The 27,969-nt window shown below is 45.2% G+C and overlaps 1 protein-coding gene across 1 annotated transcript; it reads left to right on the forward strand.

Moving 5' to 3' along the window:
• Nucleotides 1-751: 751 nt before the first annotated feature.
• Nucleotides 752-7,219, forward strand: LOC147729384 (uncharacterized). The gene is made up of 3 exons (XM_086959843.1): nt 752-1,009; nt 1,338-3,806; nt 7,103-7,219. Exons 2-3 carry the CDS (start codon nt 2,706-2,708, stop codon nt 7,217-7,219), a joined length of 1,218 nt encoding a protein of 405 aa, XP_086815969.1. The 5' UTR covers nt 752-1,009; nt 1,338-2,705.
• Nucleotides 7,220-27,969: the final 20,750 nt, after the last annotated feature.

Below are 27,969 nucleotides of genomic sequence, written 5' to 3' on the forward strand. Positions count from 1 at the left end.
TGCCTCTGGGCAAGTGGCTGAAAGACCTGAGGCAAGTTGCCCCTGAGTAGGTGGCTGAAAGACCTGAGACAAGTTGCCCCCATGCAGGTGGCTGAAAGACCTGGGACAAGTTGCCCCCTGAGTATGTGGCTGAGAGACCTGAGACAAGTTGCCCCTGTGCAGGTGGCTGAGAGACCTGAGACAAGTTGCCCCTGTGCAGGTGGCTGAGAGACCCCAGACAAGTTGCCCCTGTGCAGGTGGCTGAGAGACCCCAGACAAGTTTCCCCTGTGCAGGTGGCTGAAATAACTGGGACAAGTTGCCCCTGAGCAGGTGGCTGAGATACCAGAGACAAGTTGCCCCTGTGCAGGTGGCCGAGAGACCTGAGACAAGTTGCCCCTGTGCAGGTGGCCGAGAGACCTGAGACAAGTTGCCCCTGTGCAGGTGGCCGAGAGACCTGAGACAAGTTGTCCCTGTCCAGGTGGCTGAGAGACCTGAGACAAGTTGCCGCAGTGCAGGTGGCTGGAAGACGTGAGACAAGTTGCCCCTGTGTAGGTGCTGAAATACCTGAGACAAGTTGCCCCTCTGCAGGTGGTTGAAAGACCTGAGACAAGTTGCCCCTGTGCAGGTGTCTGAAAGACCTGAGACAATTGCCTCTGTGTAGGTGCTGAAAGACCGGAGACAAGTTGCCCCTCTGCAGGTGGTTGAAAGACCTGAGACAAGTTGCCCCTGAGCAGGTGGCTGAAAGACCTGAGTCAAGTTACCCCTGTGCATGAGACTGAAAGACCTGAGACAAGTTTCCCCTATGCGGGTGGTTGAAAGACCTGAGACAAGTTGCCCCTGTGTAGGTGTTGAAAGACCTGAGACAAGTTGCCCCTCTGCAGGTGGCTGAGAGACCTGAGACAAGTTGCCCCTGAGCGGGTGGCTGAGAGACCTGAGAAAAGTTCCCCCTGAGAAGGTGACTGAGAGACCTGAGACAAGTTGCCCCTGAGCAAGTGGCTGAGAGACCTGAAACAAGGTGCCCCTGTGCAGGTGCTGAAAGACCTGAGACAAGTTGCCCTGTGCAGGAGGCTGAAAGACCTAAGACAAGTTGCCCCTGTGTAGATGGCTGAAAGATCTGAGAGCCGTTGCCCCCGAGCAGGTGACTGAAACACCTGCGGCAAGTCGCCCCTGGGCAGGTGGCTGAAAGACCTGATACAAGTTGCACCTGAGCAGGTGGCTGAGTGGCCTGGGGCAAGTTGCCCCTGAGCAGGTGGCTGAAAGACCTGAGACAAGTTGCCCCTAATCAGGTGGCTGAGAGACCTGAGACAAGTTGCCACCTTCCCGGCTGAGAGACCTGAAACAAGGTGCCCCTGTGCAGGTGCTGAAAGACCTGAGACAAGTTGCCCTGTGCAGGAGGCTGAAAGACCTAAGACAAGTTGCCCCTGTGTAGATGGCTGAAAGATCTGAGAGCCGTTGCCCCCGAGCAGGTGACTGAAACACCTGCGGCAAGTCGCCCCTGGGCAGGTGGCTGAAAGACCTGATACAAGTTGCACCTGAGCAGGTGGCTGAGTGGCCTGGGGCAAGTTGCCCCTGAGCAGGTGGCTGAAAGACCTGAGACAAGTTGCCCCTAATCAGGTGGCTGAGAGACCTGAGACAAGTTGCCACCTTCCCGGCTGAGAGACCTGAGACAATTTACATTTACATTTACATTTACTTTGCCCCAGGGAAGGTGGCTGAGAGACCTGAGACAAGTTGCCCCTGTGCAGGTGGCTGAAAGACCTGGGACAAGGTGCCTCTGGGCCTCTGTCGCGGATAGTGACACTTCAGATACTGGCTCATCAGGTTCCAATTCGAGCGGAAACAAAGGAAACAGACAACATAGAGGAGGATGGAGACAGAGGCGCCAACAGTTCCCTAGACAAAGAGGATGGCGGGGATACCAACCACCAAACCATTTCCAACAATTTATGGGTCCACCACAATTTAACCCCTTCCAGTTCGGACCAATGTGGAACCAGGAATACAGTGATGGCTATTACGGACAACAACAACCCTATGGAGGGCAACAACAACCTTTTTTAGGGGCACGCCAGAACACACGCGGGAAGAACCGGAAAGGGAACAATGTAGCGTGGGAAGACCAGGAACAGCCCAATGCCCGAACAACTCGGAGCATGACGGGATCACTTCCCAATCAACCATCAACCAGCAAGAGAGGGACTTAGTGGTGAACCTCACACCCATCACATTAACAGTGACGCAGAAGGATATCCTAAACAAAGGCTTGGGGTACGTACCCACTCAGAAACCGGATGTTTTCAAACTCAATGTGGAGCTACAAGACTTTTTCAGAAAACTGAAACTGCAGGCCTTTTTCAAGGATAAACCTTTGCCAGAAGAGAAGACAGACACGGGTCTGAGGTTAAAATCAACCTTCACCCCTCCCGACTCTAGTATCCCCGTAGAAATTCTAACCTTTGAGAAGGCAGTGGTCACAGAGGTCAACAAGCTGAACACACAAGGGAGAAACGTCTTCTACAACACAAGTGGAGAGGAACAGAAAGCCCTTCGAGAATTAACGGCCAACAGTGAGCTCGTCATTAAACCAGCAGACAAAGGGGGAGCAATAGTGTTACAAACCCTTGAGGCATATGAAAATGAATGCCAACGCCTTTTGTCTGACGAACGGAACTATAAAGTGTTGGAGAGTGACCCAACAGAAAGACTTCGAACCCGGATCGGGGGCATGGTGGAGGAAGGGCTAGCCCATGACTGGCTCAGCAAGAAAGAAGCTGATTTCCTACAACAACCCAACCCCAAGATACCATACTTTTATTGTATCCCCAAGATACATAAGAACATCGACAACCCACCAGGAAGACCAATAGTTTCTGGGATTGGGTCTATTCTGGAGCCTTTATCAAAATTCTCTGACGCTTTCCTCAGACCAATGGTACAAGCAACAAATACGTACCTGAAGGACACCAAGTCAGTCCTACAACTCCTGGAAGATAAAACTTTTGATCCAACCACACAGCTCTTAGTAAGCCTCGACGTGGAGAGCCTATATACGAGCTTGCCCCACGAAGAGACACTAGAGATCATTGAAGAAGTACTCTTCAGCCGTACTTGGAAATATCAGACACCAAGAAACCTGGTCTTAGAGTGTATCACCATGGCCCTGAAAGACAACTTCTTCCAGTACAAAGAGACACTATACCTACAAACCCACGGAACGAGCATGGGTAGTACTTTTGCTCCAAGCCTAGCGGGACTATACGTCCACCATCTAGAGGAACAAAAAATTCTACATGAAAGCAACCCTTACCGTTCCCAGATTGGCACCTGGAAACGGTACATAGATGACATTTTCATCATATGGAACGGCGACGTCAATAGCGCCACGAACTTTGTGACCTGGCTGAACAACCAAAACGAGTACCTGAAATTCACCAGCACCGTTTCAAATACATCGATGTTTTTTTTGGATCTGAATATTTACAGTGAGGACGGAAGGCTAAAAAGCACTACCCACTTTAAGCCCACCTCCAGGAATTATCTGTTACGCTACGACAGTTTTCATCCCAGGCATTTAAGGGAAAATCTGCCGTATGGTCAGTTTTTAAGACTACGGAGAAACTGCACAGAATTGAGCGAATTCAATCGACAAGCAAAAGATCTAAAAACCAAACTTATACAAAGACAGTACCCCACCAGAACCATCGACAAAGCGATGAAACGTGCAAAAAACAATCACAGGGAGGCACTCATAGAAGAAAACCCCCAAGAAAAAGAAACAAACAAGAGGCCTATCTGTGTGACAACTTACTCCACCATATCAAACCAGGTATCAAAGGTCATCAATAAGCACTGGGGCATATTGAACTGTGGAGACCTAAATTTTGAGAAACCGATGCATGCACATCGGAGGGGCAAAAACATAAAGGACATCGTGGTTCACACTAGACCACGGGAAAACCAGACTATAAGACAAAATGTGACTGGTATACAGGGTCACTTTCCGTGTGGGGATTGCAGCTGCTGTCACCAAACCCGGAAAAGCAGAAATCTCACCTTCAGAAACGGCACAACATGGGAACAACGCCAATTTTCCAACTGCAACACAAAGAACGTGGTCTACATAATAACCTGCCCATGTGGACTGGAATATGTGGGCATGACCACCCGAGCCGTCAAACTAAGGATAGGGGAACATAAAAGCAACATACGGTGCAAGAAAACGACAACCAAGATGGCATCACATTTTCTGTCACACCAACATTGCATCAATGATCTACGTTGGACTATCATCGAACGACTACCCTCGGAAGCAGGCCTGTTCCAGAAGGAACAACGTTGGGTGTTCTGCCTGGGAACCCATATCACAGGACTAAATGATGATATACCTTGGAGCCAAATCACCTGATCACCCTCCGGATATAACAGGATCAACAACAACCTCCAGTTTTAATGTGAATCTGGGAACCAGTATCAGTGGCCAAATCGTTAATCATTAAGCCAATTGATGTATCACCCACTGTATAGATATCAGGGAGAAGTTTGCCACCGGATTGGATATATCCAAATGACATCTCCCCCTAAAACAGCTATTATAGTGCACCGAATCCCCGACAAAACTAACCAAAAACTAAACATTGAATGGAACAGGGATATTTCATGCTTGAACGAATGCCCCGTTTATGTGAAGAGAACTGAATGGCAACCGGCACCCTGATGCACCCTGATGCATCCTAAATGATGAGAAAATCTGGGTAAAACTGCAAAACCAGGCACCCTTAGGGATCAGCGCTGCCAACAAAACACCACCGCGCATGCGCTGCGGACATTCAGCATCGCGCATGCTCGAAGGAAACGCGGAGAAAACACTTGTGCGCATGCGCGCATGAGAGACAGCCGAGCGGCAGCTGTTTTTAAGGATTCCCTAGTAGCGCGAGTCACAGCAATAGCCGGTGAGTGGCTGACGAGCGGAAAGTCCATATTTGGACATTCACAAACCCGGCAATGAACGAATGACAGAGGGTTACATGTTGCATGTGGCTAGACCACATGCACAGAGGAGGCGGCAACATGGATCTTTCCTTACAAGGTCACTTGCCATTTCCGCTAATCAACCAATGGAAACACACCCAATCCTCCTTTATATACCGCCTAGCGCATCTGCATTTCATTCACGGCGGAGCAGCACAAGGTGGTAGAAGGAGGCCAATATAGGCGGATTTCGTGAGTATTTATTCAAACAAAGCCCAGCCTGTCTAAGTGCACGGCGGAGTCAAACAGTGAGTAAAAGCAACAACACTGAATCCACTTCTCTATCCTCATAGATTGTGGATCCACCTACCTACCTTGATGCTCAGGACTTGCTCATGAGGCAACAGACAGCAAAGACCATGAGTATGTCCAAAGAAAATAAGTACAAAAAAACCCTAACTGTGTCTTATATGTTGTGTGTGTTGTATGTCTTTTTCCTTTACAGGTTTAATTAACTGTTTGGGGCTCCAGGTGACTGCACATGTCTGAGCCATTCCTATATGGTAACCAAACCTAATGGTTTTTTTTCTTCTTTTTCAGGACATGTGATTACATGATCCAAAAAACCGCTGTAGGCACATTGTAGCTGTCTTTAATGAGTGTTATCACTTTTTAGAAAAATTAAAATAACCCCGATTTTTCTTTAGAAAAACGTGAGTAGGGTTGGGAAGTTGTGCCCCGTCCTGAAGAAGGTACACCAGTACCGAAACATGTCGACGCACACCAGAGGTTCTGTCCCTAATTAAGACAAAAAAACCTCGTTCTTTTGCACACTTTTTAACAGCACCAGCCAGGGGTACGAAATAAAGTTTTTTTCATTTTACCCACTAGCCAGGTACTTTTTAAATTTTTCACCACACCTCCCACTCACATCTATCCCTCTTTCACTTACACTCAACACACACCACACATAGTCTAATTTGTCAACGCTCCCGCGTAGTCGCAGGTCGCAGCGTGCCGCATCCCTTTAGCGGGGTGCGAAGACCCCGATGATGAAGCATGACACCAAGGGGCCTGTTGGTGTGTGAGGGGTATTTTACACAACACTGAGTGTTCCCCCCTTTTTCCCTTTCTACACACTGGTAGTAGGATTCTTCTTGTTTATTTATCAGTGCCCGTGGAGTAGGAATCCTACGTTGTACTCTACCTCCCTTCTTTGTTAAATAAAGTGGCTGAAAGACCTGAGGCAAGTTGCCCCTGAGTAGGTGGCTGAAAGACCTGAGACAAGTTGCCCCCGTGCAGGTGGCTGAAAGACCTGGGACAAGTTGCCCCTGAGTATGTGGCTGAGAGACCTGAGACAAGTTGCCCCTGTGCAGGTGGCTGAGAGACCTGAGACAAGTTGCCCCTGTGCAGGTGGCTGAGAGACCCCAGACAAGTTGCCCCTGTGCAGGTGGCTGAGAGACCCCAGACAAGTTGCCCCTGTGCAGGTGGCTGAAATACCTGGGACAAGTTGCCCCTGAGCAGGTGGCTGAGATACCAGAGACAAGTTGCCCCTGAGCAGGTGGCTGAGATACCAGAGACAAGTTGCCCCTGTGCAGGTGGCCGAGAGACCTGAGACAAGTTGCCCCTGTGCAGGTGGCCGAGAGACCTGAGACAAGTTGCCCCTGTGCAGGTGGCCGAGAGACCTGAGACAAGTTGCCCCTGTGCAGGTGGCTGAGAGACCTGAGACAAGTTGCCCCTGTGCAGGTGGCCGAGAGACCTGAGACAAGTTGCCCCTGTGCAGGTGGCCGAGAGACCTGAGACAAGTTGCCCCGGTGCAGTTGTCTGAAAGACCAGAGATAAAGGTCTCAAGCAGTATCTCTTCCCTGCTGCAGAGCCTCAGACCACAGCAAAGGTTTGGTCCTTTCTCACCACAGTCTTATCTTATCTGCCCCAGATGTGCAGCGCCTAGAGACCAGTTATTTCAAACAGAGCTTCAGGAGTCTAGCGTTTCACTCCCCTTATTGTGGCCAAAGATGGCTCTTTGTAGCCACGGGTGAACCTCTGCTAGCCAAGGACGAGTATTCTGCTGACTTCTGTCCTCCAAGAGAGGTTATTCAGGTAGCCCACGAGGCTGTGTCGCTGCTGGTCGAATAACTCTCGTGATCTGTGCAGGGTAAATATTATGGCCAGATGCTAGCCAAAAATGAGTTCCTGCTGGCCAGATATGTTTGGGTACTGGCCAATGACGGGCCTGTACCAACCAAAGATGACTTTACACAATCTGACTGATTCTGGTTGAGCCTGGAACTCTGCTGCTCAAACCTGACTATTTACCGGCCAAAGGTAGCCATCCGCTGTCCAAAAAGAGTTCCTATTGTTCTAAGAAAATGCACTACAGGCATAGAAGAGTCTCTTCTGTTTACGCATGAGCCTATGCTGCCCCCTGCTGGCCGAAGACAATATGTGACCATCTCTCCCTGCTGAAGAACAGTCCCTGCTGCCTCCTGTAGGCTCAAGATAATATGTGATGGTTGCAAAGTGATCCTTGTGCTATGGACACCCCCATTCGTTTCTGACTGGTGCTGGTGGTAACTGACTCTGAATGACCCTAGTCGCAGCCTAACCAGGACTGGAGTCAGTGCTATGCTGAAAACACACTTAGAATACAGTGAAAACACCTCCATACATTCGGCTGCACTATGGGTTATGGTACCCCTATGATTGGCATGACCTCCCCTATAAGGCCGTAGTACATGATAGGGGCAGGGGGATTGAAACTCCCTCTCAGTCCCCAGTATATAACAGGACAGGGCAGTTTAAAGGCCAGCAGCCCTTTCTGCACTTGCATGTGTGCACTGCGGATGTATGACGTTACAACGCATCCCATTACAACTACCTACCATTACAACGCGACCATTACAACGCATACCATTACAACGCATAGCGCTTAGAGGTGCTGGATAGTGGTAAGCATAATTTACTATTCCAACTCCAGTCCCCGTGGACACTAGGGAAGGTGTTGGATAGTAAATTAAACTTATTCCCTATCCTAGAGCGCCCCCCAGCGCAATGCGTTGTAATGGTATGCGTTGTAAAAGTTGCGTTGTAATGGTAGGTAGTTGTAAAAGTTGCGTTGTAACAGGTGTATACCGTGCACTGCTGAGGCCTGAGGTCCATTTAAAAGCCGCCTTGTATTGCAGCTCTGCTTTTAACATGCACTGTGTACCCAAACTCGACTTTAGTGTTTGGGCCACTTAGAAAATGTATAAACTATAATAATTTGGCATATTAGGTACCCCCAGGCTCTCCGCTGTGTATATGAGGGGTGGGAGCACCCTGGAGGTTGCTTTAGCCAGCTCTTGCTTCTCTGCTGAGACTTGAATTTTGGAGAATTAGTGCTTTCTGGGAGACCGTTGTGCTACACTTTGGAGGAAATGGTCCTGCTCTGGGGTGTTGCCCTGCACCTCATTGGACAGGAGTGCTCTTCTGTGTGGCCCCTGAGAACACTCAATTAGTGTCTGAGAGGGCAGAGCCTCTCAGCTCTGCTGCTTGGAACTGAGAGAAGAAGGAGGATTGCCAAGCAGGACACTTGATTTGCACCATCGGTCCTTGAATTCTGACTGACTGCGCCTGCTGCATTATCTGGAACTGCAGCCCTTTGGCTGTACCTTGCTGCAAGACGAATAAAGAGTAGACGCCAAGCTGGAAACTTGATTTAGATTCATCAGGCCCTGCATTCTGAAAAGACAGCGCCTGCTGTATTATCTGGAATGACAGCCCTTTGGCTGTACCTCATTCCAAGAGGAATAAAGGGTGGGCTCCCTGCAAGCTACAGGTTAACAAAGCTTGCCTGCATGGATGTATGACGGTACAACGCATACCGTTACAACGTGTACCGTTACGACGCAGGTTTTACAATGCAAGTCGTTACAACGCTTGATTTGGGGGGCGCTGGATAGTGAATAGTTTAATTTACTATTCCAACTCTAGTCCCCGTGGATAGTAGGGATGGTGTTGGATAGTAAATTAAACTATTCTCTATCCTAGAGCGCCCTTCAGCGAAAGTCGTTGTAACGACTTTCGGTGTAAATCCTACGTTGTAACGGTACTACGTTGTAACGGTTCCGTTGTAAAGGATGTTCCCCACCTGCATCAACTCCACTGAAAGTCCCCTGCTTAGAGTGTATCCAGTTGTTCTTTAAGGGTGTTGTCCAGTTGCATTGTGGGAATTGTGGTCCCAGCCTTTCAAGGACCATCTTGGAGATTCCAGACCCTTCGATTGTTCTTTTGGACACTTTGGACCCTCAAGATGAACTTCAGGACGACGTTCCAGAAGTTTGGCAATGTTTGGTGAACTTTTATGAAAAAGCTCCTTGGGGTGATTGGACCCTCATAGAAAGGCAATCCAGCGAACCCTCACTGAATCCTGCCTGCTGGAGTAGGAAAATGTGTGGCAGCAGGGACCGTTCTTCAGGAAGGAGGGGCGGGGACATTAAAAATTACATGGGGCCTCCTGTTTAATGTATCCGACCAGGGCGCCATCGAGGTCGGCCTCAAACTTTGCATTGTCATTGCATGTCAGAAGTGACCAAATGCCCAGAAGTGGAACCATTGGTTTCTGAGCACTAGAAAGTGTTTAATCGCATATCTCTGGTTCCCCACAGTGGATTTTGTTTCGTTTTTGTGTCATTTTAAAGATAAACATATTTCCTATTTTTATAAATTGCTGGTGGGTTTTTATTGTGTGTGTGGTGTCTTAATTATTGCCAGAATTTGTATTTTTAAATGCTTTCATACCTGTCTCTGAAGTTAAGCCTCCCTGCTCGCAGCCAGGCTACCAAGGGTTAAGCATGGGAATAGTTTTCTGAGACCTGTACTGAGCCCTGGACTGTGTTCAGATCCTCATTGCCGGTGACAGGTGAATTTTTACCACTACTAATAACCCACTTTCCAACAGTGCTGAGCCCTTGTTCTGAAGAACATCTCTGCTGCCACCTACTGGCTGAAGATAATATGTGCTGAAACCTCCTTGCTGAACAAAGGTCTCTGTTGCTCTCTAGAGCAGGTATCTCCAACCGTCTGACGTGAGATCCCAGTGGCTCAAAGAAACCTTCTGAGTAGCTTGCGGCCCTGGCTTCATATTTAACTAAGAATTGCAATAAATGTTGCCTTTTCCGTTTAAAGGGAAGGGAGGCCGCAGGCTGCAGACAGCAGGGCCTGATAAGGAGCAGTGCTCATCTCACATTTATGACCCAGGCTGGGGCCCTGAGGTCCAGAACTGAGGCACTGAGGAATTGAACTCCTAAATAAAAGTTGTTCTCAGCTAAATATTGGAGCATGAGAAGAAAATTATATTTCTGAATGCTTTACTGGGAGAAAATTAAAAGTAAGAATTAACATTTTAGTTGTCTCCCTTTTCAATGTGTCTCCTTTATAAACACCGTGCATCTTTCTCCCAGTGGCTGGTAGACACTGTGGCTTATTTATAACTGAAAAATACATTCATGTTCTTTTAAATTGGAGAAATTTAAAGTGAAGAAAATTGTTGCTATGAAATATAGTCTAATGGGCAGATGTACGGCCCTATTTTGCATGCTCAAACGGGTTTGCGACCTGTTTGCGCATGCAAAATACAATAGGGCCATGTACAAATCCTATTTAGCGAGTCCAATTTCTTTCCAACTCGCTAAATAGGATTTGCAATGTGCTATTTAGAAGGGGCGTTCCGAGGGCGTCCCTTCCTAATAGCGACTCGCTACCCTATGCAAGAATGTTTTGCAACGGCAATTGCAATGTACCACCCTCTTCAAGAGGGTGGTAACCCATTCGCAAACAGGAAGGGTGCCCAGGGGAAGCCTTTCCCTTTGTGAATACAGGGGAAAATATTTTGTAGGGCCAGGCAGTGGTCCCAGGGGCAACTACCTGCCCTTAAAAATGTTTACGAAAACGTTTAATTTTTCTTTTTTTAAATGCAGCCCGTTTTCCTTTAAAGAAAACGGGCTGCATTTTTTAAAAAACTGCTTTATTTAAAAGCAGTCCCAGGCATGTAGGTGTGCTTAGTGAAGCAGGCCACCATAGCTGGGTGGGCCAGCCACTCCCAATGGGGTCACAAATTGGGAGTGCCTCATGAATATTGATGCAGTGTCTCAGACATTGTTGAACATGGCATTTCGCAACTCTCAATTGAGCACAATTTACGAGTTTGCAAAAATGCTATGGTCTTACATCTGGCTTTTAATGTTTGTGTCTACTTTAAAGTAAGTCAATTATGTCCTAATGTTTTATGAAGTATGTTTCTTCACATTAACTTCACATGGTGCTGAGCTGCGCTGGCGCCTGCGATCAAACCGCAATCCCTGCGCTCCGGAGTCATCCGCTCTGCCCACCTCTCCCTAATGATGAGTTTTATGTAATGCATATAAACATAAAGTTAACTCTTCAGTTGAACTTGCTCCCATTTTGAAGTGTCACATTTACACACACCGTGCAGCTTGCTCCCATTGGCTGGTAGATACGATTGGATTGAGTGAATGCTTTTACCCAGCAGGCAGAACTTCTTTCCCACGCCATATAAGGAGTACTATTGTTAGCTCAGCCAGCGTCAGTCTTCAGGCATTAACTGCTGCCCTTTTCTTGCATTCTAAGTGCGGTGAGAGTGTGAATGAGAGACACGCAGCGGACAGTCCGTGGACGTCTGTCTGTGATAGATAACATTAAGGAGACACTTTCCTAAAAGCCTTATTGCAAAAACGCTGTTGGGCATCAGAAGCTCCCCATGACCCTTTCCTGTTAGCATTCTCTCAGAACTATAAGTGCAGGGCAGGCCATTAACAATGGTTAATGCCGCTGACAGAGTCCAATAACAAATACAGATTTTTCTGTATTAGAATAGATCTCCGATGGATAAGAATGACCATGCCTTCTCTTCGTCGTGAAATAGAGAGCGAAGATCCGTAGCCTTCACCATGTTTGACTGCGCCAACTTGTCTTTCCTGTCTCAGGTCGCCGCTTGGGCTGCGCGCTCTCCTTGGATGGCTCCGGATAGGAGTTTGCATGCACCTGGTTCATTGGAGACATTCACTCCGAAGATGAAGAACATTTTACAGCTCCAAGCAGTGACAGCAGGATCAGTCTTCTGAAAGGAATATGGGATGAATTACATGCAAATGGCCGTATGTAAGAGGTCTCCCTTGTCCTCAGAGAGAGGGGTCTGTTCTCAATGGCGGAGGACACTTTCTGAGGGTCGCCCATCCCATGATTTATTGCACTTTATTCTGTGTAGCTCCATCCTGTAGTGAGGTTTCTCAAACTTCCCAAAATAATGACTTAGGGCCAGATGTAGGTGGCTCAATACCGGTTGGTAACGGCCAAAATTACTGAATTTCAGTTGTTACCGACCGGTATTGGGCATTTGGGATGTAGGTGGCCTAAATTGCAAATTCGGTAATTTACCGATTCAGTATTTTAAGGAATCTGTAAATTACCGATTCCTTGCTGGTCCTAAGGTCTGTAAAAAGCTACAAATTTGAAGGTATTTTTCGATACACCAAAATCAGTTTGTAAATCTGTGACAGAAATTAAATGCCTTTCTTTAAACAAGTCCCCTATACAATATATTCCTTTAATACTCCACCTAGTAGCGATTTGGTCCCGAAAAATATAAGGCAGTAAATCAGATGCGGTAAATGGTGTATATATATATTATGTTTTAAGATTGCCAAATGGCGCCTAACCGTGTTCCAGACTATATAAGCAGCTTTAAGGATCTTAAATTTGGTTTTCTTAAAGTAACTAGGTTCAACAACCCTCAACAAACATCCCTTTATCTCCTCACCCATTGCCAACTCATAAATAGATGGAGCATTACACAAAGGAATTGGCGCTTTATCCCCGACCACAAGTGGACTAATGAATTGTAAAGAAGAAGCTACATAATAAAAAAATAAAAAAAGGAATACTCCACCCCCCACGCTCTTTAGGAAGAATCATCTTTTTATGAGCTCTGTGTTGTCGTTTATAGCCCTACAAAAATCTAGTGGTTGCCCTCTCTAATTTTTTAAAAGATGCAAGGGGGAATTCAAAGGGGATTGTGCGAAACATATATACAAATGTGGGTAGTATCAACATTTTTAACACGTTGGCTCTACCGTATAAAGATAAGTGAAGGTTGGATGGATGGCGACCAACTATCTCCAGTGCAACGTCAGTAAGACGGAGATCATGCTGTTTGGGGAGGCTAAGATACTGTGGACCCCAGAATGGTGGCCATCAGAGCTGGGAGCAGTCCCTGAACCAAAACAGGTCGTGAAGAACCTGGGAGTTCGGTTCGATCACGACCTGTCATTAAAGCAACATTCCACCTATATCTCAGGGATATGTTTCCACACCATAGGCTTGTTACGCAAAATCTTTCCACTCCTACCGAATTCAGTAAGAAAAACCCTCGTGCAGGCACTGATTCTGAGTCGGATCGATTATTGCAACGGCCTATTACTTTCGGCCAATGAAGGAGTTTTGGATAAGCTTCAGGTCATCCAGAACACGGCAGCCCGCCTGGTTCTGAATGCTCCCCCTAGAACGGCCTCCAAACCCCTTCTTGACCAATTACACTGGCTCCCAGTCAGACAAAGGGCAAAGTTCAAGATATGTTGCTTGATTCATAAGTGTCTGAATGGACAAGGACCTGTCTATCTCGAGCGGAAATTTGTTCCCTATGTCCCTACGAGATCACTTAGATCAAGTAACAGTCTTCTTCTGGTGGTCCCCCATATTAAAAAAGTCAGACACGGAGGCAGAGCACTGTCTACTATGGGCCCCAAGTTGTGGAACAGACTCCCTCTGGCTCTGAGACAAATCAAAGAGCACCTAAAATTCCGAAAATCTCTAAAGACCTTTCTGTTCTAAATGAAATTTAAATACTCCTCCCAACTGCATGTCTTTGATTACCGGTCAAAAGCGCAGAGATACTCCTGATGGAGTGATTCAAGCGCTATATAAACTCATAAATAAATAAATAAATAAATAAATAAATAAAGGTGGTTTAGTCTTTCTAATGTCAAGTTAGTTTTAGCCACTGTAGGGTTCATATTTAATTCAGGGATATTGGAGACTGGAAGTGAGATCTTAATTTCCAGATATGTAACTTCAGGAACTGTTGCTATAGTAGAAGGTGGGTTATCTGCAACATACAAAATCTGAGTTTTAGATAGATTCAGCTTGTATCCTGAAAAGGATCCAAACTGTGCCGCTAAGTCATTAATGGCAGGTAATATTTGCTTCTATATCAGTTGTAAACACAACTATATCGTCTGCATAGGCTAGGGCTCGATAATCTGTATGGGCTAAATGAATTGGTTTAATATTTATATCACAGTTTACACGGTTTAAAAAAGGATCTATGTAAAAGGCAAACAGTAAAGGTGAACACGGGCATCCTTGCCGTGTGCAGCGAGTAATTGGGAACGGGGAAGATGTTTGGCCTCCCAAACGAATTGAAGCATTTGGAGAGTGATACATAGCTTTTAAAGCTGTTAAAATACCTGGACCGAGTCCCTTTCTAGTTAAGGAGTCCCACATATATGCCCAAGCAACCCTGTTAAATGCTTTCTCAGCATCCAACAGAGTTACTCCGATAGTATAACTAGTTGCTTGAGCCCAATCGACGATTGTGATTAGGCGGCGTATGTGATCAGCTGTGTCACGTGAGGGAATAAACCCATGCTGAAATTTCGAAACAAGCGGTGAAATAATACTAGAAAGACGTGAGGCTAGAATTTTAGAGTATACCTTACTATCCGCGTTGATCAGCGAAATGGGTCTAAATGAAGAGGGTAACAGAGGAGGTTTATCTTTTTTAAGAAAAACAGTAATTACTGATTCCTGCCAAGAAGGTGGTATCATCCCTTTTTGAGACTCCAGAAAAAGTACAGTCAGTTCTTTATTTAAGAACATTTCGGAATGCCCTATAGAATTCCAGAGGAATGGCATCAGGTCCAACAGCTTTACCTGAAGCCAATGATGTTACAGACGATTCAATTTCTTCCCAAGTAATTGGGGCGTCCAATTGCTCAGACTCCTCTAGTGATAGAATAGTATCAGGTAAGGGATGACTAAAATCTGTTACCCTTCCTTCAATGTCTCCAGCGATATCCTCTGTATACAATTTACAATAAAATTCACGAAAGATCCCCAGTATTTCTGATGGACTGTCGTGAAGCTGCTCTGAGTCATCCATAATCTTATCTATTCTTGCAGAGACTTCCTTCTGTCGGAGTCTTTTCGCTAAAAGTCTCCCTGAATTTTCTCCCACCTCATACATTTCAGATCTAAAAGCTGCGATTTGTTGGGCTAGTCTTGTGACGAAACTTTGATGTATTCTTGCTTTCTGTGTGGCAATTTTTTTTTAATTTGATCAATATTTATCCCTCTACTACATGCTGTCATCAATTCAATTTCAATGTTTCGCAATTTAGTCACCTCCATATCTTCTGTCTTCCTAATTTCATGCTGTTTGTTGATTGAGTAACTTAGCGTTTCTCCCCGAACCCCTGATTTGAAAGCATCCCAACCTGTCTCGATTGAAGCCTAGCCTTGATTGATTTTGAAAAACTCAGGTATCCACGTCCCCATGTTCTCAATATAAAGAGGATCGGATAGTAACTTTCGCTCGAAAGTCCACGGCCTAGGGGGTAGTCGAAGGTTAATATCCTAATCAATAATAATAGGGTTGTGATCGGAAATTATTTTGGGTAGAATTTCGAACCTGATATTTTTGGCAGTATTGACATATCCAGTGGTTACAAAAAAATAATCTAACGAAAATATTTCTGATGCGGGGCAGAATAGAATGTACTCCCTGGAGTGCCCCCTCCCTTTAGATAACCTACATCTGTTAACCCAAATTCATCAATGATCCCTTTAGTGGCCTTAAATACATTTTTCTTCTTGCCAGTGTAAATGTAATTACTGGAGATGTCAACTTTCCCGTCCACATGCAAGTTAAAATCCCCACATAAAAGTAGGGGAGACGGCCATGATGCTAGCTCTACACTTAACTGATCCAACGTGTCAGGATTGTTTGAGTTGGGGCCATAAATAGTACAGATAGTCAATATTGTAGCCTCGAAGCATAGTTTACTAATTACCCATCGACCCAAAGGATCCTCTTTGACACATTTACACATCCCTTGCCTGTGTCTTTTTAATATAGCAACACCTCTTGTGGTTGTGCCCTGCTGAGTGCAGCCTACTAATTCGAAACCTAAATCTTTAAAACCAATTCCTGTTCTTCCAAGTTATATGGATTTCTTGAATACACAAGACATCAATTTTCATATTTTTCAAACTTAGGGCCATTATACCCCTTTTCCTTTTATAATTTAGGCCACAGATGTTCCAAGAGCATAGTTTAAGTCTACCCATTTTCAAGACAGAGTGTAACATAAAAAAATCAGACAAGCAGTACTCACATCAATTGATGCACCAGAAAAACAATATAGATTGACAGGATCTAGAATTTGATTTACACTAAATATTCCTTGCTGTTTTTCCTTGCCCCACACACCCAGCCCCCCCTCCCACCCTTCCTCCCGAGAGAGCCCACCCCACCTACCCTGAATCCCACCCACAAGAGAAAGAGGGACTGACAAGTCTCCATAGGTGATGGATAGAGAAGCTAACCCCACCGCACAACTGCCCCCACCCCCTGAAAGAAAGAGAAAAGAGAAGAGAAACATGATCATAACATAGCCATAAGTATTAGTATAAGTATAAGAAACAGTAACATAAGAGTAGCGTAATTAAAATCCATTACACATTACTGAAATAATCCACAGCAAAGTCATTAGGCTATTTCACTTAAGAAATCTCTTGCAGAAATCTCTGACGTATAGAAATACGTCTTCTCTTTATAGACAACCTTTAACTTGGAAGATTTTAAAAGAAATGCTAGGGCTCCCTTACATTGAAACTGAGGTATTAGCTGTCGAAAATGCCATCTTTGTTGCACTGTAGCCTGGCAGTAGTCGGGCCGAACAAAAAACTCTATACCCTTCCCCTTCTTCTTGCGATCTGGTCTTCCTAAGTCGTATAGTGTATCTCGTAATAGGAAATTATTTAAATAGATCAAGATGGCTCTCCGTTTCGCATCAGTAGAGCTGTTGCTAGGGCGTTTATGGAAGGGAAATTGATAAACACTTTGCAGTTCGTGCTCCCAACTCCATTGGGTTAGATGAGGAAAGGCTTCTGAAAATAGCTCTTGAACAAACTGCCGGATAATTCTCCCTTCGAAATCTTCGGAAATGCCCAGGATACGGAGATTATTCCTTCTTGATCTATTCTCTAAGTCAGTTAACTTCCAGTGACATCATCTCTGAGAGCAGCTAATGCCAACCTCTGCCTTCAGTTGCACTTTCTCATCCTCAACTATAGAGATTCTAGCTTCAGTCTCGGCAACCCGTGTAGTCAGTTCGTTAGTTGACTTAATGACCTGACGTACTGTGTTCTGAAGCCCCTTGTGCACGCAAAGCTTCTGCCCTTGTCTCCTCATGGTGCAGTGTGATAGCTTGAAGAATTGTAGCCAGCGTGATTTCAGACTCCGTCTTAGGCAAACACTCATTCCCTTGGCGAGAGTCATTGTTCAAAATGTTGGAGGAAATGTTGTCGGAAAGCCCCCCGGGCTCACTAGACAGTGATATTATATCATTTGAGCTTGGAAGCACAGACTTGATGTGAAGAGGAGCAAGCAGGAGAGACCCATCATTTTCAAAATGCTGAGAAGGGGATACTCGTGCCTCAAGCGAGGATATTATAGGAAATGCCCTGCAAACTGTGTTACCTTCCGTGAAACTACCCTCATCCTCCTCCAATGGCACAGAGCTTGTCAAACTCCTATCATCAGCCCAGTCAATTTCGTTGCTCTCAGTGCCTGATAAGTTCGATAAATCCAACAATGAGTAGAACTTGCCAGCAGAATCTCCAGAATCAACATCGGAGATAACTTGTTGCGAAGTCCCGGACTCTGAAGTGCCCAGATCTGCCTGTAGAAGTGTCTCACCCCCCTTACTGGCTAATGCCGACGCTTTTTGCTGTAAAATCACAGACTGTTGGGGTTGTTGATCAGAAGTCATTGATTTAGATACCTCCGGTATAGGGGTTTTACCCTTAAGCTGTTTTTACTTTTTAAACATACCAGGGATTTTAGGGTTAATGAGCCCCCCACATCCCCCCACCCCCTCTGCCTGGAGTTTTAGCAGGGCTGCCCAAATTCAGGGAGGAGGATCTACCTCTTCGCATTGATCTATTAGTGACTAATTCTTCAGTGGTAGTACAAACACTTACTTCACCCTCTGAAGTGCCAATAATGCCACCAGCAGCTGCTGGACCGGATTCATCAGGAAACGCCGCAGTCACTGACACCGTAGCCGCTGTGGCTGCTGTAGCACGAGTACACGGTCCCTTCCCCTTTCCTGACATGCCGGTACCGGTGGCGTTCTTAGGGGCCATTGAACCTGCGCGTGAGGAGTAGGGTAATGGAGTCGCAATCCAACACAGGTTTTCCGGGTCTTCTGAGAGCCCTGTTAGTGTCTGCCTGGAGTATAGTAAAATGTCATCGGCAATTGTGGGCAGTAATGAAGAGTGAAGATCAGCGTGGCGTCCTGAGGTCAGCAGACAGTCAGCGGAGCGGTCCGCGGAGTGGAGCGGTGCAGAGCGGTGCACCAACGAAGGTAGAATTGCTTTATCCGTCGGAGTCGCTGATATCTGAACAGGTCACTCAGAATCACTCAATGCTTCAGTAAAAATCACATAACGAGGCGAATCCAAACCCATTTCTTTCCAATCCTTCCAAGTAGAAAAAAACTGCGGGGGAGAAGTCTGTGGGTGAGGAGCAGCAGAGAGACTGTCTCACTTGGACAACAGAGCGTCCGCCATTTTGCCTCTGACGTGAAATCTTATTTGAAGTAAAAAAAAAAGCAAATGGCTTTAACTTTATAAAAGGTAAGACCTATTGCATTTTAAATGCTTGTTTTTTTAACTTCAAATAAGATTGCACGTTTTTTTAACGTGCAATCGTATTTGAAGTTAAAAAAAACAAGCATTTAAAATGCAATAGGTCTTGCCTTTTATAAAGTTAAAGCCATTTGCTTTGCTATACAATACCATTAGCTAAGCAAATGGCTTTAATTTAATGAAAGGCGATAACTATTGCATTTTCAATGCTTGTTTTAGTAGTGAAATCGTCCTTTTGCTCCTGGGGGTGGTATGTCGGGGTCCCCAGAGGCTCTGTGTGTATGTGTGGTGGTGGTGGAGGCAGTGTGTCCCTCCTCTCGGTGCCTGGGGGGCTGGATCCGGGTCAGAGGCCTCTGTTCCTACTTGGGGTCTACTGACCCCTCGTCTGTGCTTTGATGATGGATCTTTCACTGCCCGAGTCTGATCTCTGCGGGTGAAGTTAATTATAGCTCCACTGATGGGCGGCTCATGCGTGAGGCGCTGCTGACCTCCTGTGGTAGTGTACGGAACTGCACGTGTCAAGGCGGATGGATGAGGGACCTGCAGTGTGGATTCTGCTGGTGAAGTTTTGTGAAGTTCTCGTTTGTTTGATGCCTCTGCAAAGCTTGCAAACATGTCTGGCTCACCGCTCACCTCCCGTGCCGAGTGCTTCACGACGATGGACGCCTTTTGCAGATTTTTTTTTTAATTTCACATCGACAACGGAATGAAGATTTTCTTTCTCCGCAAGTTTACTTTTTGCTGAGGTTTTCTATGCACAACGGCATCCCGCACGAAAGAAAAACATTTGTTCTGCGAAGTCCACCTTCAGGAGCAGCACCTGGCGGCAGGACCTCGACAAATTACAAACATATACAAATTCTACATTTTTTAACCACGAAAAAGATTAAAATGAGACAACTTTTTCGTGGTTAAAAAATGTAGAAGTTGTGTGTGTAAAAAAATGTTTGTATTACACTAAATAGAGACAGGAGAGATAAGAGTTTGCACAACATGTTGAAGAGGTGCTAGTGCTAAAATATGCATAGATATTGTTTGCACCTGTTTCAACCGAACCCTCCAAGTCTGAATGGCCGGGGTAATGTGCAAAATGAAGCGAGACCCAGCAGCCTCTGTAGCACATGTTTTGCATCAACGGTTGACACTTTCAAATCACTTAGAACCGGCAGAGGGACCCCAGCCAGAGGCACAGGGACCCCCGCCAAAGGCACAACCCTTACTTTTGGCCAAAAACAAAAGTTGTCTGCTGATACCCTAGAAATAACCCGGTCTAAAGAAATGACTTCGCCAGACAGCCTAGTTCTCCCCACACTGGGTATAGTATATCTTGCAGCTTATTTATGCTTTCTACAAATATGTGTTATGTAATATTTATTCACTAAAATACAAAATGACAGTAGGCTACGGTTATCACGTCTCGCAGTTGTGGCCGCTAGTAAAAAAAGTAAACAATGAAATGACAGTTTATCAACTGTTCAGCATCATACAAATCTGATCTATTTTATAATCCAAGTAGCCATCCATGTCTTATTGCACAAGACAATATTGTTTCTCAGATTTATTTTGGTCTTTGTAATTACTGCCACATCTGTCAGTTCTTGGAATTAGAAACGACACCTTCCTCTTCTTCCAAACAAGAATGTTTTATTTGTACATATGCGTAGCGCTCTTATGAGTCAGACTTATTTATACTTATTTATGCAGTGAGTGCTGACAGTTAAAGGAAACATGAGGCCGGTAAGATTTGAATAATACAAAAAAGTCTGATTTACATATAAAATAAGGGTTTAATTAGAGAGCAAGGGACAGACAGGTTACTCAGTCAGTAGATGGAAAAAGTCTGACTGGAATCTAGAATGCACGACAAAGGATGCACGTCCAGGCTAACAGAAAATTCTAAAAGCATTTAAAGAAACACACATAGAAAGTAGAAATATGTAACACATCTCTTCACTTAAATCTAAACATATTCTTTAATCTTAACGGGAGCTTTGATAACTCTACCACTTGCTTTAATTCTGGAAGAAATAGGATCTGCCTCATTAGGAATGTTGAGTTTTACAAGAGTTAAAATGAACAGAAGGAACTTTACATTTAGCAATTCTTCTAACATTCCAAATTTTACCATCTTGTGTCATAACACTGTTGCAATAATAACTCTGATAGGTGATCCAAACTTAGATGATCCTTTAAGATTAAATCCTGGTTTACGTATTCTTACCCAATCACCAACAACAAAAGAAGGAACTTTATCTTTCATTCTGGAGTCATATAAATTCTTCATCTTGTCTTGTTTCTCTTGTATTTCAAATTTTACTCTTTGTAAATCAGGACCAAAACTTTCCTTTGAAATCGTATTTTTAATCCACCAGGGACACAATTTAGGAGTTGGTTCTCAACCTTTGAGAAGACAAAAAGGACTCAGATTCGTCGTAGAATGTGGAGTGATGCGATATATCCACAATTTCTCCCTCAAAACAATTTTCCAATCCCAGCCTGATTTTCTAGCTGTTTCAACACCGTCTTTAAGTACACGGTTAAATCTCTCAACCTGACCATCACCTTGAGGCTCATAGAGAGCTGAGGTATGGTGTTTTAAATTATGCAATTTCTAAAATTCTTCCATTTCATGGGACTTAAGGTGTACCCCATTATCTGTAACAAGAACCTCAGGAAAACCTTCCCTAGAGGAAATCTCTCAGAATTTTTTTTATGACAACTGAAGTAGTGGCATGACGAACAAACTTGACTTCCGGCCACTTTGAATGACAGTCAATAATGACTAGAGCAAAATGAGAATCTTGGGGAATGAGTTGAATGGGGATGTATGATATTACAACGCGGTTTCTACACTGCGGTACCATTACAACGCGTCAATCACAACGCAAGTCGTTACAACGACTTGCGCTGGAGGCGCTGGATTTTGGAATAGTATGATTTACTATTCCAACTCCAGCCTACGTCACAGTAGGGAAGGTGTTGGAATTGTAAATCATGCAATTCCTTAGTACACAGCGCCATCTAGCGGAAGTAGTTGTAACAACTTGCGTTGTGATTGACGCGTTGTAATGATACCGCTGTGTAAAAACCGCTTGGTAATGGCTGTATCCCGTTGAATGGACCAGAAATATCAAAAGCAATTTTTTGCCAAGTGGAATCTGGCCACGGAAGAGGTTTCGAAGGGGCAGGAAAAACTTTCAACATATTATTGCTATTTATATATTCAAAACACTCCCTTACTGCCCTATCAACAGATTTATCTAATCCTGACCACCAAAAATGTGATCTAATTAGTCTCTTCATAGATGATATTCCAGGGTGCCCTTCTTGAGCAAGTTTAAGAATAAGATTCCGTATTACATTATTTTCAAAACTAAGTTCAGAGGACGCAGCAAAAATGATTTCAGTTCAGTAGGAATGTTTTTGTCATTAGGCCACCCTTTAAGAATGAATTCTTTTGTTTGACACAAAATTTTATCAGAAATCATACTTTGATTCCACATTTCTTCAGAGATAGAAGAACATTTATGTGAGACCAAATCAGAAACAAAAGCCATCATTTCTATGTCCTTGGAATCTTCAACTTCAGATATTTGAAAGCTAGGGAGGCGAGAAAGACAATCCGCAGTAGCATTATGTCTTCCTGGGACATATTCTACAGAAAAACTGTATTCATACCGTCTGAACAGGAGTCTGATAATTCAAGGCGTGGCATTCCCCCCCTCCCCCCCCTCCAGGAGATAAGATAGAAACTAAGGGCTTATGCTCAGTCCTGAGAACAAATCTGTTCCCCCATAAAAAAATTCTGGAAATGTTCAATTCCCCAGACACACCCTAATAACTCTTTCTCAATCACGGAGTATTTCCTTCCAGTCTCACCTAATGTGCGAGATGCAAAGGCTACGACCATTCATCGTTTCCAGCTCTGTGTGAAAGAACTCCACCCAAACCTTACATACGAGCATCTACTGTGACAATGCAAGGTTTGTTCAAACAAAATGGACTTAAAGTTGGAGCTTCATCAATTTCCTTTTTTATAAGTTTTATAAGTTGAAAGGCATTTTCTTCCTTTTGTGTCCAGCAAAATTCTACACTCTGCCCAGTAAGTTCTCTCAAAGGCTCCATCTTGGTAGCAAAGGCTTTAATGCATTTGCTGCAGTATTCGCAGAGTCCAGAACATGACAACAGTTTTTCTTTATTATCTGGAGCCGGAGCATTCACAGTAGCTTCCACTAAAGACTTCTTGGGAACAACACCCATCCTCGTCGCCAAATTTTGTAAGATTTGAATAATACAAAAAATACAGATTTACATGTAAAATAAGGGTTTAATTAGAGAGCAAGGGACATACAGGCTACTCAGTCAGTGGATAGAAAAAGTCTGACTGGAATCTAGAATGCATGACAAAGGATGCACATCCAGGCTGACAGAACGTTCTAAAAGCATTTAAAGAAATACACATGGAAAGTAGAAATATGTAACTACGCCCTCATTGCAAGTTGGATAGAATTTGGGGTGGGGTTGCCGGACAAAATCTTTGCACTAAATCCTGGCTATTGTGAGTTTTCTCCATGAAATGTAAAAATGATGCATGGGCCTTGAAAACCGGATCTTATGCCATGTATTTTTTCCCCACTTGCCCTGAGCTGAGGGAAAGTGCATCGGGATCGGTGGGGGTGAGGGCATGTGACAGGGCCGGGCAGGCTGCTGTCGGGGGAATGTATTGCCTACTTCCCCAGTGCTGCTGCCGGGGCCAGGTCGGCCTTACTGTGCCGATCCCCACAGCCCCTGTAGCATCAAGGTGAGGTCCAATGTCTCATGGGCCCGGAATTATTGGGATAGGGGTTGCAGACCAATCCCAGGGTTCCTGTAATTACAGATTGTGGGATTACACCTGCAGTCATTGCTCCAGTTGAACCTCCCTCCCGCTCTTTTTTTCGAGATTAAATACATTTATTGTAGTGTAGATTTCTATTGTGGTTGGAGCTAGGAGTCTGCACATATTACTAGTTCTATCATGTGCTATTTTGGTCACCCATGCACTTGAGGATAGGGCCTGGGTTACTGTCTTAAGTCAGTAGTAACAAAATGGACTGTGCTCCTTTATAGTCATTTCCTGTTGATATAAGTAAATAAAGTCTCTCCACCTTGCTACGGAGACACTTCAGCACAATGAGCCAACAGGGGTCTTCATTAACCCCTCCCACGCTCATGACGAGCTGAGCTCGTCATGAGCCATGGTTCTCGTGTGCTCATGACGAGCTGAGCTCGTCATGACCGTCATGACCGTTAGAACGCTTGCACGCAGGGCTAATTCCCCTGCTGTGCGAACGTTCTAATGAAACGGGTGTGATCATGACGAGCTCAGCTAGTCATGAGCACACAACCAACGTGGCTCGTGACGAGCTGTGCTGTGCGCGCTCCCCCTCCCCCCCGCACGGCAGGGGAATAAGCCCCGCAGCCAAGGGGTTAAAGGAATACTCTGGAGCCAGTGTTTCCACACTCTCATATATTTTTATAAATAACCAACCCTACTCATGTGGATACAGTTCCTAAGGAGAGCAAAGTGCATCTTTACATGCCATTGTTACCACACCGTATCCTAGGCGGGATGACTCCCACCGCCGCTTTACTTGATAATGGGGAAGACTGTACAGACAGGGTAACCTCGCCAAGACTTGGTTACAGCAATAAAGGACTTGTGGCTCTTTGTAAGCCAATAATAGCTCTTGGATTGACGAAGCAGCCCTTGAGTGACCCTTACTCCTCAGCATAGGAGTGAGCTGTTCATGGTAGACGATCCACCTTCTTCCAACAAAGGTGTGGAGTAAAGTTTGCACAGACGACGGAAAGACGGGGTTGTCCCAGATAGTAAATACTAGATAAAATAGGTAAAATAAACTCTTCAGGGCTGGAGCAATGACAACAGTACTCAACTGTAAATGCGTTCCTCTTAGCTGTGCACTGTCAGGGAAGGTACAGGAACCAAACACACATGGTTAACTTTCTCTCTGTCTCGCTCCCTGTCTCTCCTTCCGAACATATCTAAATCCTTATGCCAGTCAACATATATATATATTCACTGAAAAAACCATAGGTTTCACACCAGTTATAGTTAGGAATTAGCATTTAAAAAACCTATTAAATTCACTGAAAAAAACATAGGTTTCACAACAGTTATAGTTAGCTGGAAATTTTACTGCCATAAAACCATTGAAATTCCCACGTTATAGTTAGTTGGACTCACTATAACTTGCACGTGCAATGTACTGCTGATGGCGTCACATATTACATCACTCATGACATGGTCAGTGACATCACTAATGACATCACTGATGACACCATCCAGTGAATGTGTGTCTTTATGAAAAATAAATATTAGTGAGTAATGTTTAAATATTTAAATATATGTATTAGTGTTTCACTTTGTGTATAAGTGGCTGCATGGGTTGGTGAGTAGCTACATGTGTATGTATATGGGTTATTAGATGTTTTTATTAGTATCAGTATGAGCGTCTATATGGTTTGGTGGGGGTATTACTTAGCACATAGATTCATGATTGACTGACTCTCTGTTTGTATGTGTTTTGAAGACAGCATATGTGCAGGACTGTTTGGGTGGATGAGTGTGTATATGTGTATGTTAGTGAGTGAATGACTGTCTCACTAGTGTCTTTATCAGTAACTACATATGTTTTAATCTAGTATATGTGAATATTGATGTATATAAGTGAGTATATTTGAGAGTAAGAGATTGTAAGAGTTCCTGTTTAAATAAGTATGTGTTTCTATAAGTGATTGTTTAAGAGAATAAATATGTTTAAATTTCAATAGAAGTAAGGTGGTAGTGTGTGTATAGCTCTATATGCAAATAAATGGATGTTCAATTGTTTATTTGCATGTGTGAGTATGTGTGTGAGTAACTTTTGGATGACTGTCGGTGTATTATAGAATGTATAGGTGTATCTCTACATATGATGAGTGAGTATATGTATGAGTGACTATATTGAACTGTTTGTGAATGAGTAGATGTGTATATAGATGGTGGAATTACTGAATTGGTTGTTGTAACTGATATGGGTATCTCCATAAAAAAAAAAAAAATTAGTTTCTATTTTTGAATATGTGTTTCAAGGGTTACTACAGTGAAAGGAGGTCTGTCACTCTGTCACAAGGATGGTGTCATCAGTGATGTCATGAGTGATGTAAATGATGGATGCAGCGCTGAAACTTTTCAGACACTCAACCCCAGTCACAGATCTGGGTTGAATGCACCATCGTTCTTTAGCTCACTTCGCTACCCCAGTTCAGACACTGCTATATGCAAATCAGTCTTGACCCTGTGCCTCATGGGAACAGTCCAGCCTGAACTGCCAAGCCATGTCTTCCCTGGACCGGAAGCAAGCATCCTGGGACCAGTTTCGGGCTAACAGCCCTCACCAGCCAGGCTAGCTTAAATCCAGGATAAAGTGAGCGAGGGACTCACGTCTGGGCATACCTTGCCAAGTTAGGGTGAACAAAGCAAACACAAGGCCTTGCTTCACGCCTAAGCTTTAGCACCACAGAGGGCACCACCACCACACCGCACAGCGACCTTGGGCTCACCGGCGACGTCTGCTGATGCCATCACCAAGCCGCTGCTCGCACCGCGACCTGTGGGCCCGCACTCTGCATCCCCTCGCTACACGATGACGCCAAGGCCTTCCGGACACCACCACTTCCCGCCAAAATCGACGCCGCTGCTTGCACTGTGGTTCGGGGGCACCGCTCATAAGTTACACGACGCACCGCCCTAATCCCACACCGCAGCCTTGGCCCCCCAACGCCGGTGTCATCACCTCTAGTTCGTCCACCGACTACAGCGCTTCCGCAACGACAACGTCGCTGCTTGCACTGTGACCTGCTAGCACCGTGACGAGCACCGCCTCCATCTCGCACCGTGACCCTGGTCTCACCGACAATGCCATCTGAAGCCCCCACCGAGCCGTTGCTCACACCACGTCCTGGGGGCACCGCACGCCTCACCGCTGCACTTCAGACCGCAGCACCCGACACCTGTTGGCGCCAGTGCTCCAGATCCCATCAGAAAGGAGCTCGACCTGCAACACGAGTGACTTCAAGGGCCCCATCACCCTGCATCTCTGAAAGGTACTGTTTGCGGGTCTTCCCGACACCGTAGTTGGCCTGCGACCCCACGGTCAGCCAGAAATGTTTTTGGATTTGTGTGCTCATGACGCCGTGGAAGCCCGGAAGTAGCTATCCACACAAGGAACTTTTTTTAATCAACGTATTTTTGAACTGTGAACTTTAAGTGTAGTATTGTTTGTTTTCATCATTTTTGGTCTTGTTTTAATTATATAAAAATATTGGATATTTTCTAAACTGGTGTACACTGTCTTACTGTTGGTTATGTGCAAACACTTTACACACTGCCTCTAAGATAAGCCTGGCTTCTCGTGCCAAGCTACCAAGTGGGTGAGCAGGGGTTATTTTAGAAGTGTAACTCCCTTATCCTGACTAGAGTGGTGTTTTTTGCCTGGCTTTGGCCCACGCCCTAGCCTACCAATAATCCCATTTCTAAAAATCGGTTCCGGACCAGGTATCCATTTGGGGTCTGCAAAACCCTCTCTCCTCTGAGTAACAAACCAACGCCATACAGGAAGAGGTGGGCAGGCACTTTCCGTCATGCTGGGTCTTAAAGAGGTGACTCTCTGCCCGCGCGTCAACTCTATGGTGAGCATGCTCAGCGGTACCCCTCCGATGACCCCACCACCACAGGAATACCTCCTGCCCCAACCCCTGTCCCACTGTGACACCAAGGTGTTATGGCGTGGGAGCCTCCATCAGGGAGCGGATACTGAGGGGTGTGGGCAGGCTTACCACGGGCTATAACCTACTCTGAAAGGTATGGGGGCTCTCTTGGTCCCGGGTTCTAATCTGGAGAGAGATGGATGTTGTCTGCATTTCCTCATAGTACCAGGCCTTGCCATTTTGGATTCCATGCGTGCTCTGCGAGGTAGGGCTCTCTGTGT

The sequence above is a fragment of the Lissotriton vulgaris genome, chromosome 2_2, assembly GCF_964263255.1.
Source record: "Lissotriton vulgaris chromosome 2_2, aLisVul1.2, whole genome shotgun sequence".
NCBI classification, from domain to species: domain Eukaryota; kingdom Metazoa; phylum Chordata; class Amphibia; order Caudata; family Salamandridae; genus Lissotriton; species Lissotriton vulgaris.